This window comes from Misgurnus anguillicaudatus, chromosome 12 (assembly GCF_027580225.2).
Source record: "Misgurnus anguillicaudatus chromosome 12, ASM2758022v2, whole genome shotgun sequence".
Taxonomy (NCBI): domain Eukaryota; kingdom Metazoa; phylum Chordata; class Actinopteri; order Cypriniformes; family Cobitidae; genus Misgurnus; species Misgurnus anguillicaudatus.
Window position 1 is genome coordinate 27,325,459 of NC_073348.2, and position 17,165 is coordinate 27,342,623.

At 38.7% G+C, this 17,165-nt stretch overlaps 1 protein-coding gene across 2 annotated transcripts in view; it reads left to right on the forward strand.

The window, feature by feature from the left end:
- The first annotated feature begins 5,165 nt into the window (after positions 1-5,165).
- Positions 5,166-17,165, forward strand: part of frem2a (FRAS1 related extracellular matrix 2a) — a 67,964-nt gene continuing 55,964 nt past the window's right edge. For both annotated transcript variants that reach the window (XM_073874260.1, XM_073874261.1), the window contains exons 1-2: positions 5,166-10,307; positions 15,217-15,306. In XM_073874260.1, coding sequence (XP_073730361.1) covers positions 5,321-10,307; positions 15,217-15,306 — 5,077 coding nt within the window. In that variant the 5' untranslated portion in view covers positions 5,166-5,320. The remainder of the gene's footprint in view (positions 10,308-15,216; positions 15,307-17,165) is intronic.

The following is a 17,165-nucleotide window of genomic DNA, read 5'->3' on the forward strand; positions in this document are numbered from 1 at the left end:
ACCACCGTTTTTCAATATTTTACAATGTTCATACCTCAACTTAGACTAATTAATACATACCTATGTTTTTTCAATGCGTGCACTTAATCTTTGTACAGCGCCTCGTGAATGTGTTAGCATTTAGCTTAGCCCCATTCATTCCTTAGGATCCAAACAGGGATGAATTTAGAAGCCACCAAACACTTCCATGTTTTCTCTATTTAAAGACTGTTACACGAGTATTTACACGAGTAAGTATGGTGGCACAAAATAAAACTTTTGTTTGGAGCCATAGGAATGAATGGGGCTAGGGTAAATGCTAACACATTCACGATGCTCTGTACAAAGTTTAGGTGCAAGCATTGAAAAAGATAGGTATGTATTAAGTCTAAGTTGAGGTAAGAACATAGTAAAATTTTGAAATACGGTGACGTTTCCCGTTTAAGGGTACTCATACATCTTCTTTAAAAATTAGGAGACCACTTTAGGATTATTTTCAGTTTTTCTAAATTTACTTTTTATATTAAAAAAGGTACCTTTTGTCACTGGCACGCTACCTTTAAAAAATGTCCTAATATGTACCATTTAGGTAGATATGTTCCTTTGAGGTACCACCTTAAAGGTAATAGCATGTACCTTAGAGGTACCAATATGTACATTTAAGGTACAAAAGTGTACCTTTTGAAAAGCTACTGCCCCAGTGACAACTTTGTATCTTCATGTACCTTTTTCTGAGAGTGTGCTAGACTCTCCCAGTCCAGGGACAGACCCAACATGTTGGCTTCTAATTTATTCAACATGATCTCACAAGGTTTTGTGGTATAGTCAAGAAATATTTTGCTCATTTATCCGTTTCATTGTCACAGATCTTCAAATTTTTACGTGTCCGTACCACAGACTTTCTTTTTTACGTGTCAGTTTCACGTATTGGTTATTCAATAGGCTTTATGCCCAGCTGCACAACTTCCTGAACTTCAGCCAGCTCCTTGTCTGCCATTATTGGACAAACTGATCAATCCAGGTGTGTCTGATTATTGTTGTTGTGACAACTTAGGTCAGGAACACCTGGATTAATCAGCTTGTCCAACAATGGCAGACAGGAAACAAGGAGCCGGCCGAAGCCCAGGAAGCAGTGCAGCTGGGCATAAAGCATATTGTTTTTTCTATCTTAAAACCATTTTCGCGTGGGCTTGGGGTTAGATTTGGGGTTTGGGTTAGGATGTCACTTTAACTATTGGTTCATACTATTTTTTCGGATTTTTAAACAATTGTCGCCTGACGTTAGGATTAGAGTTGGTTTTGGGTTAGGATGTCATTTTATGTTACAGAAAGTATTTCTAACCCCAAACCCATGCGAAAATGGTAAGAAAATAGGATAAACAATTGAGTAAGCAATTCGTGACAAAACTGACACGGAAAAGAAAATCTGTGGTACGGATAATGACACGGATAAATGAGCAAAATATTCTGTGACTATAACACGGAAATTCCATCGTCCCTTTTTGGCTCAATGCTGTGTTGAAAATAACTCAGCATTTTTTAGGGTGTGATTAAATTGATACATTTTTGTTTTTATTCTGTCAACTACCGACAACATTTCTGTCAAATTCCTAATCAAAATAATGTATTTATTTGCATTTATTTACAAAAAATTTAAAAATGGTCAAAATAAGAGAAAAGATTCAGTGTTTACAGATCTTGAATATTGCAAAAAAAGTTCAAATGAATTTTCTCAACAACACAATACTATGTTTTTATTTTAATAACAGTTTAAAATTAATGTTTGATGTATAAAGCTGATTTTTAATCACATATTTCACATGTCTTGGCATGCGCTCAGCCTTTTGCCTTGCTGTTGGGTGAATTTATGTCACTCCTGAGGTTTGCCTTTGTTGGTATTCAACAGACAATGCACTGTAGAACCGATTATGATTAAAGGATACTGTTGTCTAAAGTTTTTCACACTATATGAGAAGGAAGTCATTATAAGTTGTTTGTTTCTTTATTGAGATCTTTGGCTTTAAACCCAAAATAGCCACAGGTCAAATGTATATCTGGTCTGAAGAAAGTCCAGCTGTAACAGCAGAACAGTAATTACTTAATTATTGTTATTTACTTCCAAACCACTTCTAATTTAAACCTACATCTCTGAAAGTATGTAACACCTTTCCACGACACGGCTTTCATGTCTTTAGATTAAGAAAAAGGTACATAGTGGAAAAAAACTAAATGTAGTTCTGGCCTCTGAACATTATTCCTTACTTTCCAGCATGTGTAACTGAAATGGCAACAGTACTCAAGAGGAGCAAGTGACCTTTCGGAAAATGTATTGTTAAATCCTAATACCTTTTTACAAATCCCAAAGATGCTGTTTTGCTCTTTTCGGCAGTTTCCAAGATGAAAAGATGCACACTGACTTAAAAAGTATTTTAACTGTGTTATAGCTCGTGTATCAGATCCATTGGGAAAAGAAAACCAACAAAATGTATTAATGTGCAAAACTGTCCTTCTGCAAAGGCATTACGGGCAATTACAAATTCGCACCTGTTTGCATTTTGCATTCATTGCACAAGATAACATGAGATAAGTGCTTTCAAATGCACACTAAAATAGAAAATATATGAACTTACAGGATGCAATGCAGTTAATTTTTATGCCATGTTTCTGCCAGTGTCTACAAACTGGTTCAGTTTGATAAACAAAAATTCCTTTAAAGATTGACTCTGAAGAGACATCTGTCAAATATGATTCTGTTAGACTGTCAGACAGTGTAATTTTGTTTTGGTCTGTTTGGGATGGATCTACCATTAAAAGAGAAGAGCAGACATACTGTTTGCCATTGTATACTGTGAGCATGTATTTGCACAGACTGTCGTTTTCTAAAGCTGCTATCACAGAGGAACAGAGGGAAATCCTGCAAATGGAAATCTAACAACTGTGAAAGCTGCTTTTTATTTCTGAGAAGAAGGACAAATGTGAATGCTGTTATGTCTGTATAAGAGAACAAAATCCTCTTTATATCAAATATGTTTTATATTACACAGCTCAAGTTATAATTGCATATAGTAATGTAAACATAATGCACCCAATGTGAGTTTTCCCACATTAGTAATTTTGGCCATCTTTTTGGTGAGTTGTTTCTTTCATTTGCTGTTTAAACTTAAGTCTCTAAAGAAATATTTGTTCCAATAGCAGCAGAACCGAGTCGATAAAAAAACATTTTTATTGCTCAGCCTTTTTCCTGCAAGATTTTCTCTGACTTTAATTCTTGGGTCAAATGAGTCGCATTGATTTCGCTTTGAAATTACACAGAAAGTTTGGGATCAGCAGAGAAATACAGGGAGCTTTATTCGCTCAAGTCATCACTAATATTTATGTTGTCTGAACAGATGATTGATTACAGGTCTGAAGTTATGTGGGAAACAGTCGTTCCCAGCAGGAACACATAAAACCCACACCGTAGTCTCTCATAATGTAATTAAAAGCGTCTCAACATACTTCTGAGGACCCTCTACTTTGTACTAAACAGAGAGGAACCGTCTCTGACTTGTGTGTGTGCGTGCGCGTGCGTGTGCGTGCATGCTTGTAAAAAGAGGCACATATATTTGAAAAATCATATTGTACCTTATCTAAAAATGTTAAGAGGTCTGTGTGAGGGTTCCCACATAAAACTTTAGTATTTACTATAGTAAAATGTAGCAAAATGGCTATAGGTCTGTACTATAGTGTTTTAACCTTACCATCCTTACGGACAAATCCAGCTAAGACCAGCATAAGCTGGTGAGCTGGTTTAAACTGGTCACCCAGCTTGGTTTTAGCTTGTATTGCTGGTGTAGCAAGCTGGTCTAGCTGTGTTTTGGTCACTTTTAAAGCTGGTCTAGCTGTGTTTTGGTCACTTTTCAAGCTGGTCTAGCTGTGTTTTGGTCACTTTTAAAGCTGGTCTAGCTGTGTTTTGGTCACTTTTAAAGCTGGTCTAGCTGTGTTTTGGTCACTTTTCAAGCTGGTCTAGCTGTGTTTTGGTCACTTTTCAAGCTGGTCTAGCTGTGTTTTGGTCACTTTTCAAGCTGGTCTAGCTGTGTTTTGGTCACTTTTCAAGCTGGTCTAGCTGTGTTTTGGTCACTTTTCAAGCTGGTCTAGCTGTGTTTTGGTCACTTTTCAAGCTGGTCTAGCTGTGTTTTGGTCACTTTTTAAGCTGGTCTAGCTGCCCTGCTGAAAAAAAACAACAACCCCAATACAGAAAATTCTATTGATTTTATTGGTAATTTTATTGGATCTAATGGAATATGGCCCAAAACACACTACAGTGTATTGGTTTTTGTTGGTTTCTAATGTTATGTATTGGTTCTATTGGTTCTAATGGAATATTGTCCAAAACACACTACAGTGTAGTGGTTTTAATGGTAAAAGCTAATGGTTCCTATTGCTATTTTAAAGGAAACCATTAGAATTTTCTGTAATGTTTTTTCAGCAGGGTGGACTTCGCTGGTCCGGCTGGAAGATCAGCTAACCCACCAGCTTGACCAGCTTTGCCAGGCTGGGAGGACCAGCTTAGACCAGCTACTGATGTCTTTGCTGAATTTGTCAGTACATTTTTGATTATACTTCAGTAGGTTATTTACTACAGTTATCACTTCATTATAGTTAATGTTACAAAATTATATAGTATACATTAACAAAGTGTAGTAATTAATATAAAATACCATAGTATTTTATTTCCATGTGGGCTAGGTTGTGGGTAAGAAAATGTATAAAAAATGAGAATTCACATTAAACTTACCATGTTTTCTATTTCTAGACATAGTAAACAGATATAATGAATTGTTTTTATTTGGTCTTACTGTGTCAGAAAGTTTATTGTATTTTGTAGACAATGGGACCATTATAACTCTTTTATTACCATAAATGCTTTGTGTTACATTTCAAAATGAAAATGTACTGGAACTGTTTCTTTTTTGGTCAGATAAAATAGGGTTTTACATTTAACATGTTGAATTTCCTAACTGTGTGTTATTAAATAATCGACGACGCGCATCTAAATATGACACGCGAGTCCTCAGAATATCACCTGCGAGCGCGTGAACGCAACTCAGTATCCAATCAACTGAAGCTGTGGGCGTGTCCTTTTGACTCCATCCTACAGAGACCCTCAACTTAAAACTGCTCTCTCTCACTCAGTGTAGGCATGCCGCGCGAGCATCCCGGCGCGTGTGTGGGAATTCTCAACTTTCCTGTCTTCTCGTGGATGTAAAGCACAAGAGCAGAAAACCAAGTCGACATCCCATTGGATATTTTAATCACCCACAAAACTCTCGTGGCTGTTTACAGTACAGGCTCGTGCACGATGGAACTTTACGCGTGTCTCATTCTCTTCATTTTACTGACAGGTGCGCGAGGAGTCGATCAACACGCGCTGTCGTACGCGTTCACGCCGGAACTCTCGGAGGATGCGATATTGGTGGCGAACAATGGGATACACGTGCCTTTTGGGAGATCGGTGTACATCGATCCTGTGAACGATTTGGTCATTGAAGTTCAACCGGGTGATAGGTGCAGTATCACAGTGCTGGATAACGACCCGCTGTCTCAGAGACCGGGGCATCTCTCACCCAAAAAGTTCCCGTGTGAATTTGGTCCAAACGATGTCAAGTACACTCATTTTGGCTCCAGGAGCCCTGCAGAGGACAGGGTGAAGCTACAACTCAGGTACGACACTCAGACTGAAACTATCATTATCCCGTTTATGTTAGAGGTTGCGGTTGTGTTCACACAATTGGAGATTGTGACGAAACACATGCCACTAACTGTTGATAAACAACATGGTACTAGTAACCCTATTGACCAAAAAGTACTAGAATTTACCTATAATAAGGATTCTGAAAAATGTGAAGTCACATCATTGGTTACCAGCAGTGCTTTACCTAGATATGGCAAAGTTGTTGATGACAGCAAATTGGAAAAGATGATGGACTGTGAGCAGTTTCTTAAATCGGATATCCGGTATGAGCACACATCTACCCATAAGTCTCCTAATAAGGATTACATCCCGATGGTTGTGGAGCTCCGTAACAAAGAAAACAATTTATTGAAGCAGGAGTTTTTTCACGTGATGATCCGGATTAAAGACGGTGTGGAAAACACTCCACCCAGACCCAGTTTTGTGTCTATGATGATGATGGAGGTTGATCAGTTTGTTATGACAGCTTTAACTCCTGATATGCTGGCGGCCGAAGATACAGAATCCAATCCTGGTGATCTCATTTTCAACATCACCTCACCGTTGTCATTCGAGGAGGGTTATATTGTGAGTACAGATGATAGAAATCTACCCATCACTTCATTTTATCAAAAGGATTTGACAGAACTAAAAATCGCATACAAACCTCCGTCTCTGGACTCGGAGACCGAGCGGATCTTTCAGATAGAGTTTGAAGTCATAGACACAGATGGTGGCATTTCAGATCCATTTGCATTCATGATTGTTGTCAAGCCTATGAACACTTTAGCACCAGTTGTGACTAAGAATACCGGTCAGCTTTTGTATGAAGGCCAGTCTAGGTCTTTGTTCACTCAGAACAATTTAGAAGTCAGTGATGAGGACAACCTGGACAGTGTAAAGATAACTGTGGTTGATGGTCTGCGTCACGGTCAGTTATCCCTGCTGGGCACCAACAGAAAGTATTTTACTCCCGCTGACCTGGAAGTCGGCATTGTGGTTTACCAACACGATGGAAGTGACACATACAGCGATAATATCATTTTCAGGATGTCCGACGGCAAGCATGAAGTTGAGTTTTTGTTCCCCATCACAATCGTACCCACAGACGATGAGCCACCCATTATAAATGCAAACACGGGGCTGACTTTATTTAAAAACCAAATGGTACTCATCACACAGCTCATGCTTAGCGCAGCAGATATCGACTCTGAAGATTCCACCATTAGATTTAGCCTTCAGCCTCCGCTCTCAGATATCGGAGAGGTCCTCATGAGGCAATCCGAAGCTCCAGAGGACCCGACTTCATGGAAATTTAATGCGGAAGATGGCGTTTATGAGAAAGTAGTGACAGAGTGGCTTCAGAAAGACATTACAGATGAAAAGCTCTTTTATAAGCACACGGGTCCACACATCACAGAAGCAATTACTGATCAGTTTGTGTTTAAAGTACAAGATGATGCCGATCCTCCCAACCACTCTGGTGAGAATTCGTTTGTTATTAAAATTATGCCTATCGACGACGTTCCACCTGTGCTGTTTCCAGGCACTACTTTGCAGATGATGGTGCATGAATATCAGTTGACTCATTTTAGCAAAATTGTCCTGCGTTACACAGACCTGGATTCAGAGGATCGCGACCTGAAATATACAATAACTGTGCCGCCAACTGACACAGATGAGAATAATCCAGTTAGATTCGGATCTATCGTTTTAACCGAAAGCTCCGGTAGTGAAGTAACAGAATTTACGCAAGCACAAGTTAACCATCATAAGATTTCCTATAGCCCACCAGACCATGAGCTTGGCATCACACCCCATGTGGTGCAGTTTCATTTCAAAGTAGAAGACACTGCTGGAAACAGCGTTGATGGTGTTTTTACCATTTTTCTGCAGCCGGTAAACAACAAACCCCCACAGATAACGAATACAGGCTTCACCGTACTCGAGAGGGGGGTGCACGTCATTGCAAGTGCCGAACTTGACGCGAATGACCTTGACACTGATAAGGAGTTCATTTTATTTACACTAAGTCAACTTCCAGTGCACGGTCACATGCAACATACACTTACTAATTTGAAAAAAGGAAGTAGTTTCAATCTGATGGACATCTCTGATGGCAAAATATCATATGTCCACAATGGTGATGAAATAACAAGTGACTCTTTCATATTAGAAGTTAGTGATGGCGTTCACGTCGTGCCGATCACTGTAAAGATAGTGGTGAAGCCCATTGATGATGAAACACCGACGCTTACCAAAGGCACACTTGGCACACACTTGGATGTGTTGGAAAACGGTGCCGCGGAAATTACCTCCAACGTCATCCAGGGAAAAGATGAGGACACTGATGACCTCAGATTGACCTTCATTGTGGAGGAGCCTCCTAAGTTCGGAGACATTCTTGTAAATGGCGTTTCCTCGAACATGTTCACCCAAGCTGATGTGATCAGCGGTCTGGTTGTGTATGCTCACACAAGCGGTGAGATTGGTCTGACCTCGATAGAGGATGTTTTTAATCTAACCCTGTCTGACATGTCTGATGAATGGAACATTGGGGGTAACAAAATAATTGGAGTCCGGGTTCACGTCACCATTCTCCCTATAGATAACCAAACTCCAGTGGTCACAGTCGGCCCTACTTTGAATGTCTTTGAGGGGGACAAAAAAGTTATTAGTAGGGAGCAAATAACAGTTGAGGACGGTGACACGCCAATCGATGACATCCTGTGCACCATCGTTATTCAGCCCGCATCAGGATATGTGGAGAACATCTCTCCAGCACCGGGCTCTGAGAAGTCAAGATCAGGAACAGCACTAAGTGCTTTTACCATAAGAGATGTGAATGAAGGTCATATTTATTATGTCCAAAGCATACATAAAGGAGTGGAGCCTGTTGAAGACAGGTTCATGTTTAGATGCTCCGATGGAGTGAATTTCTCAGAGGGACAAATCTTACCTATCGTCATTATTCCAACCAATGATGAGAAACCTGAGATGTTTATGAGAGAATTTGTGGTAATGGAGGGCATGAATATTATCATAGACACGCCCCTTTTGAACGGAATCGATGCTGATGTTCCTGCAGACGAGTTGACGTTTATCATCACCAAACTTCCAAACCATGGGTTCATCCTCAATCAGCAGACAACTGGCCCTGTCCCAGTAACAAATTTCACTCTTGAACAAATCAAAGAAGGTTCTACCATCACTTATGACCATGATGATTCTGAAACCACAGAGGACAAGTTTGACATCCGACTTACAGACGGAAAGCATTCAGTCAATGGCACTGTCATGATAATGATTATTCCTGTGGATGATGAAACTCCAAGGCTAGCCATTAATGATGGACTTGAAATTGAGATTGGAGAAACAAAAGAAATAAATAGTAAGGTACTAAAAGCCACTGATCTGGATTCAGATGACGAGTCCCTTACTTTCATAATTCGCTATGGCCCCGGACAAGGTTTCCTTTATAGAAAAACACCAGGTGATGTTAATAAAAGATCTGTTGGATCTATAGAGAACATCACTGTTGGCATGAACTTCACACAAAGAGAGGTGAACCAAGGTCTCATTTTATACACTCACAATGGCCAGGAAGGCATTCGTGACCTTGTCAAGTTTGATGTAACAGATGGGATCAACCCTCTTATTGACAGATACTTCTATATTACAGTGGGTAGCATTGATATGGTATTTCCTGATGTTATCAGTAAGGGAGTGTCCCTAAAAGAAGGTGGCAGGGTAACACTTACTACAAACCTCCTCAGCACTAGTGATCTTAACAGCCCTGATGAAAACTTAGTCTTCACCATCACAAGAGCCCCGGTTAGGGGTCATTTGGAATGCACAGACACGCCAGGCATGCCAATAGTGTCCTTTACCCAACTACAGTTAGCTGGGAGCAAAATCTACTACATTCACACTGCAGATGATGAAGTCAAGATGGACAGCTTTGAGTTTGAGGTCACCGATGGCTACAACCCTGTGTTTCGTACTTTCCGTGTATCAATTGTTGATGTTGACAATAAAAAGCCAGTACTGACAGTACACGACCTTAAAGTGACAGAGGGACAGACAAAACTCATTACGCCCTTCGAGTTGACCGTTGAGGATCAAGATACGGCCGAACACCTTTTAAAGTTTACAGTCACCCAGCTGCCTATTCACGGCAGACTGCTTTTCAACGGCAGCCAACCGGTTATGTCCTTCACGAAGCAGGACCTAAATGAGAACATGATAAGCTACAAGCACGACGGCACGGAGTCTAAAGCCGATAGCTTTTCCTTTAAAGTCACGGATGGAACACATTCAGACTTTTATGTTTTCCCTGACACAGTATTTGAAACACAAAGTCCTCAAACCATGAAGATCACCATTGTGTCTGTAGACAACGGCATTCCGCAGATTGTGGTTAACAAAGACGCTCCGACTTTAAAGATCTTGTCCACAGGCCACTTAGGTTATCAGATCACAAGCAAAGTCCTAAAGGCGGTGGACAGGGACAGCAGTCCTGAGGCTTTGGTGTTTCACATCACCACACAGCCAGAACATGGCTATCTGAGCAACCTGAACAAAGGGAATGAATCTATCGACACCTTTACACAAGGTAATATATCTTCAGCCCTGTAGTATTTTTATCAGAAATTAGGTCAGTGATTGGATCCTGTGTAATCATACTACTGCCTACAGTTTAGTCTTCTCAATATATTTTATTTCTATATAATCTTTATTTGAGGAAATTTATACCCCAAAACTTTTTCCTACAAGGTTTTTTTGCTGATATTAGTGCTGGAAATGATGCAAGTTTTCAGACTATGACACAGGCGGCAAGATGTTCTTGTCTCTTAGCCTTCAACTTAAATTCTTGATGAAACAACTAGAGCGTTAACACATTTCCTTTCAATTATTAAGTTATAAAGGGTATACATTTTGGCACCTGTTTGTCACACAGGATTGTCACACATCCTTTTTTAACTTATCATTTTGTGGTGTTAATTACCTTGCTAGTAATGCAGAAATTACATACTGTTTTACACACAATACTGTTTAAACAACAACCGTCATTATTTTGTCGTATATGTATATATGAAGAGCTCAGATGCAAAACCCTCTAAGTTCTTGTTTTCTTTTAAATGAGCATTTATTATTAGGCTTGTATGTTTAGGTTCAGTAATTTCACTTTGATGGGAATGAAAAGGTTTAGTCAGTAATTGAAATGCCTTATTTTCACAAGCGTCACTTTAGTCATTTTATTTCAATTTAACTTTGTCTTTCGCTGCAAAACCCTCTTAAAGGGACACTCCACTTTTTTAAGGAGGTGCAATGATATTACGCAGTCCCTGAAAAAGTCCGCTGCTATTGAAAGTTAGCAAGGAGACTACTTTCAGGTGCTGGGAAATATCATTGCACCTGCTGCAGCCATGGTACGACAGCAAAGTCCTTGATTATTATGGCAAAATGAAAATATAGTTCCTAATCATATCGACCTAGAAAAATAGCAACTTTTAATTTTCCATCAGTCTTAGTACACAATGTAACTACAGAAGAGTCAAGTTTTTAATAGGAAAAATATTGAAACTCTTTGGTTATTTTTGAGCGCGATGCTTATTGTCTAATCAGATTCAATGAATTATGCTAAGCTATGCTAAAAGTGGGACCGCCAGACAAAGAGATCAACTGAATGGATTCCAAAACAGTAAAAATCAAATGGTTAACTTTAGGGGAGCTGGAAAATGAGCATATTTTTTTTAAAAAAGTGGAGTGTCTCTTTAAGTACATACAAAAATCTCAATTTTTAAAAAAGTCTCCAGTCCCTCTTCACTGAATAAAGGTAAAACCATAGAATGTAAAAATATGGACGTAGTGTCTGTGACGTCACCCATAGGTTTGTGAAGTGCTTTTTAGTAGGTGGTGCCTGCCCGCATGCCATCGCAAATAACTCGCGGATAACCCAAAATGGGTAAAGAGGCGAGAAGTGGGTGAAGCTGAAGTGGCTGGTTGCGGAAACCACGCCCGCCTAGCTATACTGTAGTGACCGCAATGGCAGTTCACCCATCATTCAAATGGCCACGCCCTTAATTGTGCAGAACTTTAAAGCTTAATATAATTTAAATGGATTAGTTACAAAAAATTCACCCCCTCACAGTTGTCATGAAGGACAAACTTAGCTATATAGACCTGGGAATTGATGGGAATTGACTCCCTTTTGGAGCCAGCCTCTAGAGGCCACTCAATGAATTGCAGTTTAAGTCACTTCTGTATGGTTTATTATTATAAAACCATAGACTGTAAAAAAAGATGGACGTAGTGTCCGTGACGTCACCCATTGGTTTCTGAAGATCGTTTTTGAAGCTTAAAGTAGGCTTTGCCTGCAGTCGCTATCATCACGCATCACTCGCGGATATCCAAAAATGGGTAAAGAGACGGGACGTGGGTGAAGCTGAGGTGTCTGGTTGCTGAAACCACGCCCGACTAGCTCGATTCTAGTGACCGCAGTGGCTGTTTACCCTTCACTCAAGTGGCCACGCCCTTTATTATGCAGAACTTTAAAGCTTAATATAATTTAAACGTTACAAAAAATTTTTCCGCTCCTCACAGTTGTTATGAAGGGCAAACTTAGCTATACAGACCAAAAACTATTTCGTACCAGGCTGTAAACATATCATTTTATTCTGTAAAGTTGGCCATTTTAACATGAAGGTCTATGGGAATTGACTCCCTTTTGGAGCCAGCCTCTAGCGGCCAGTCGATGAATTGCAGTTTAAGTCACTTCCTTATTGACTTTATCAGAGAGATCGCAAGGTTGCCCCTCGGGTAAAACGCACAAACAAATTCAATAAATACTATTATATATTCTGTTAACCTTTAACCGGGTAAAAACTTGTTAGTTCATCAAATTATTATTTCGTGCACTTAGAGGACTTTGCAAAAAAATTGTTGTGACGTTTAACGGATTCTGCCAACCTGTATTTCTTAATAGCTTGAGGTTGGGATTAAGCAGATTTGAAGTGAAAGTGTTTGATATAATATGTGCCAAGAGCATTTGGTTAATATCATTATCTCATTTTTGACAGAGGTGGCATTTAGTGGCTTTTGCATGCGAGCTCTTCATATGTAAGCACTTTCTTATGGTGCCAATTGGATGATTAGTAAGAATGTAATTTATTTCAAGAAACAAGAATCTCTATCAGGATGAATTAAACAGCATACAGTATGTGTTAAAAAAGTACCTTTGCATATAAAAAGCTGAATTACTGTCACACTATAGTAACAGCGTTGGTGAACTAATTTAGTACCATCTAATACAGTCTTGCATTTCTTACAGTGTTAAAACCTGTACCCATTCACCAGCATACAACTTTTGTCTTGTTTCGAAGTGTTTTACTGAGCACAGGTTCAAGGCCCCCAACAGCTAAAGCATAAAAGCACTCCTTCAAACATGAATGCATAGTGAGAAGTGCGAATCCATGTCAGGTTGACTTAAGTCTGATAAGTGTTGCAGACATTGGCAAGAGGCAGAAGTGTGAAAGAGAGAGAGAGAGAGGTAGAGAGAGAGATCGGACAAGCCAGACTTGGCCTCATCAGCTTGAGCAGTGAAGCAGAAGGAACAATCACATCTCTTTGTTTACCCTGCCCTTTCCTCATATTCTGCTACCACTTGCTCTATGGCTTTCGCTAAATATTTCACGATGAGAGCACACAGGGCAATGAAAAGGGGACACTTTATTTTCAATATGAAAAGTGGCTTCATCCGAGCATAATGAATCACAGGTTTACATTTTTATGAGGCTTTTTCTTCTGATATTAATAATTTAAAAGATGTGGGTCAGGCCAAGGAGAGCACAGCACCAGTTTTTTTTTAGTGTTACACTGTAGTTAGTGTATCAGCGGTTAACAGGTTTAATTGTGGATATACTGGAGTAGAGCAGGTGGAGAAGAGCTGGAATCCTGTGTTTAACATTTTTCCTGTTGTCTGTCATTATGTAAACGCTTGTTACCTGGTCTGTTTATTGTTTTGTGGGAATTCTCACCTGGTTGTGGTAAAAGTTTAAAACCAGATGTATCTGCAGACGTGTTTGTGTGCTGTTTGAATCAAACAGCTTTCGAACGCTTTTATGGTTTGAGCAATAAAACGAACGGTATCATTTCTTAGCAGACTTTTATTATATAAGGCAACATACATTATCATAAAATAAGGGCTTTAATAGATGGTTTTAAAGATTTTCTCCTTAATGTTGTTTATATTTCCTAATTTCAACTCTAGTCCTTCTTGTAAACATAGCTCTGTACAGTAGAGTAATACTTATTGTTAGCTCATTGACAAAATATTAAAGGGATAGATCACCTAAAAATTATATTTACTCACTCTCATGTTGTAAAAACCTATATGAGTTTTTTTAATTTATTGAACACAAAGGAAGATATTTTGATAAATGATGATAACACAAAGTTGACTGTACCCATTGACTTCTATAGTTGGAAAAACAAATACTATGAGTCGCACGATGTACACGATGCAAAGCTTGTCACAACATGTATTTATCCCATCATGTGTGTGGCGTGTCATGTCAAAATATGTGTTTTGCGCGTCATGTAAACTTATGTGCATCACGTGTCATGTCAAAATAAGGGCGTCTGCTGCAGACGCTTTGAAGGGGTTTATGATAAAAGAGACGCTTACATTTACCAGATACTCGCTTAATCTCATGTGTTATCAGAGTTTAGTGTCTTGCAAGTATTTTGTGAAAGTTAGCATCTCTTATCATAAATACTTTCGGCGGATCTGCAGCAGGCATGTATTTTGCAGCAGGTTCAGATGACGCAACAAACGCATATTTTGACTAGGGCTGGGTATCGGTTCAGATGTTCCAGATCGATTCGATTTTGATTCACAAGCTATCAAATCTTTTCGATTCTCGATTCAGTTTTTTGATTCTAGGTTTTTATACTCGATTCTCGATTCAACTCAATGAAAATAGATTTAATACAAATACTATATTAATAAAAAAGAACAGTGAACAGCAGTTTACAAGTAGGTAATTAATAAAAAAAAAAAAAAGCCACAACACTAACGTTGAAGAAGACTAGTAATTAGATTAAAGTTAATCTTACGTTCAATGTTTGCGGAAATAAATATGCTCTTTGAGAATCGATTTTTATTAGACCACGTTTTAAAAAACGATTAATCGGAAAAAGCGATTTTTTTGCCCAGCCCTAATTTTGACGTGATGAGCAACACACACGACACTCCGAAAACATATTTTGGATTCACGTCCTTCCGAAGAGAAGTCACCGGCCGCCACTTCTATGGCTACCCTCAACTGTGTGCTTACCATCTCTAGAATCAAAAATCTTCTTTTGTGTTTTTTAACACAATAAATTAACTCATGAAAGGTTTAGAACAACATGAGGGCGAGTAAATTATGACAGAAGTTAACATTTGTAATAGCGTCTGCTAAATGAATAAATGCAATTGCAAATAAATGTTTAATAAGATATTTATTGTGTGTCTCCAGCTGACATAGATGATCTTAAAATCTGCTATATCCTGAAAGACAACAACAACGCCACCCGTGACCACTTCAGCTTCACAGTAGAGGACAGCGGTAAGTTTTTTACCTTATAATAAAAAGTGCATGCAACAGTTTTTTGTTTTTAATGAGTGGGATAAATACTGCAAATTTAAATGCATTAGTTTAGCAGAAAGATTTTCAGTGCATGTGAGGGATAATGCAATGGAAATCATCTGAATTCATAAATGATAAAATGTGCTCTAAATTTGCAAACGAAAGAGTTTAGAGGATTAATGGTCAGACTTTTAGACCTGAGAGAGATATTGAATAGATGTAGTTGACATTTAATTAGGCTTTTACCTTCAGAGGTGACTGAACCGTCACTATGCGGAGATTATAACTTTCTGTGCTCCCTTTAACTGGAAAATTTTCTAAATTAATTTTCAGTACATCAAATAGAAAAACTTAAAAGTGAGTAACTGCTAGTCAGAGTGACCCTGAGGAATTATAGTGTGAAGAATTAAATCTGTCATGTGGTGAAGTGTAGACAATCATTTATGTTTGATTTTAAACTATGAGTTAGCACCATTCAAACATTTATATGTAGATAAACCATAAACTTACAAGACACTGTCTAGTTGGACACTGTCTTTTTCCCAGGAAACAGTATAGGTTACTGATATTGCCTCAGAAGTGCCTGCATACGCACATCACAAAAAGCCGTTTGATATATAAAACTACAGGCAGGATGACACATAATTGGTGCTTGCTGCGCTGAGTGTAAGCCACGCCCCTTGTCAGACTTTCAATTACTTTGAGTATTAGAGGGTCTCTAAAGTTGGAAAAACTTGGGAAAATACAAGCTGTATAAGAAAACATCTGGTTCAGTCTCCCTGCACTTCTGCAAAGCTCTCTCACGCTTAAAATCGCCAGTTGTGCCATCAGATAATCTGTTGAATGTCCACCTGTGGTGTTTACTCTTTAAAAATGATCCCCGGTCAAACCCTGTTTACACCTGGTGGGTGAGATTTTGTTAGGGAGAGATTGCCATGTGTCTGGTACATAATTAGCATTTACACTACAAATGGTCATCTGGTTTTAGTACACTTGAGGAGAGCTTTCTTACATTTAGGAAACCCATTTTATTGCAGCTGTTTGTATTTATGAAAAAGATCCCTCAAAGCCTTTTTTTCCATGCAATTTTTACCTGTGGCGTGTATACAGGTTTGGCATTAAGTTCAACGCATACAAATAGGTTTTCACACTGTACGTGTCTAAAAAAGAAGACATAATTAGACTGCCTTAGTTTCTGCTTTTCCAGAGGGTCTGACATCCACAGCATTAACTATTTTAAAGCCAATTTGTGTTAAACTGCTACATTCATTTAATGAACTCTGTAAGACTGCGCCTCACATATTTATTATAAGTAGTATACCAGAGGGCTTTTAATTAATTGCTTTGTTTTCTTAATGCTCTTCCCTTGCATAGGCGATAATGATGGTGAGACTAGTTTTGCAGGCAAAGTAAAACTATTATCATGTTTACCATATGCAAGTCTGAGAACTATCAGAATCGAAAATAAGATTGTAGCCTAAGGCACATAACTTGTACTTTTGTCTATTTTCTTCTATTTTTACTTTTAAAAGAAGTTTCACTTTTTGTTAGTATAGCTGAATACCAGTTTCATCTCTCTTTGTTATTCTACTGTTTATCTCATTAGCTCAAATTAGTTCAATTTTAAATCTGGATGATTTCGAGGTGGTTGACCTGCATGTTTTTTACACAATCTCATGGTAATTGGTTACTATTTTAGGGATGATGTAAGGTTAAAAAGGCTCATTATAGTTGTGCGTACATCCTATGGTGTAGCCTCGACACCATTGGATATGCGTCGGTTTTATATATACTTCTGCGTCGTCGTCCGTGTCGACGTGCAATTACACATGCAGACC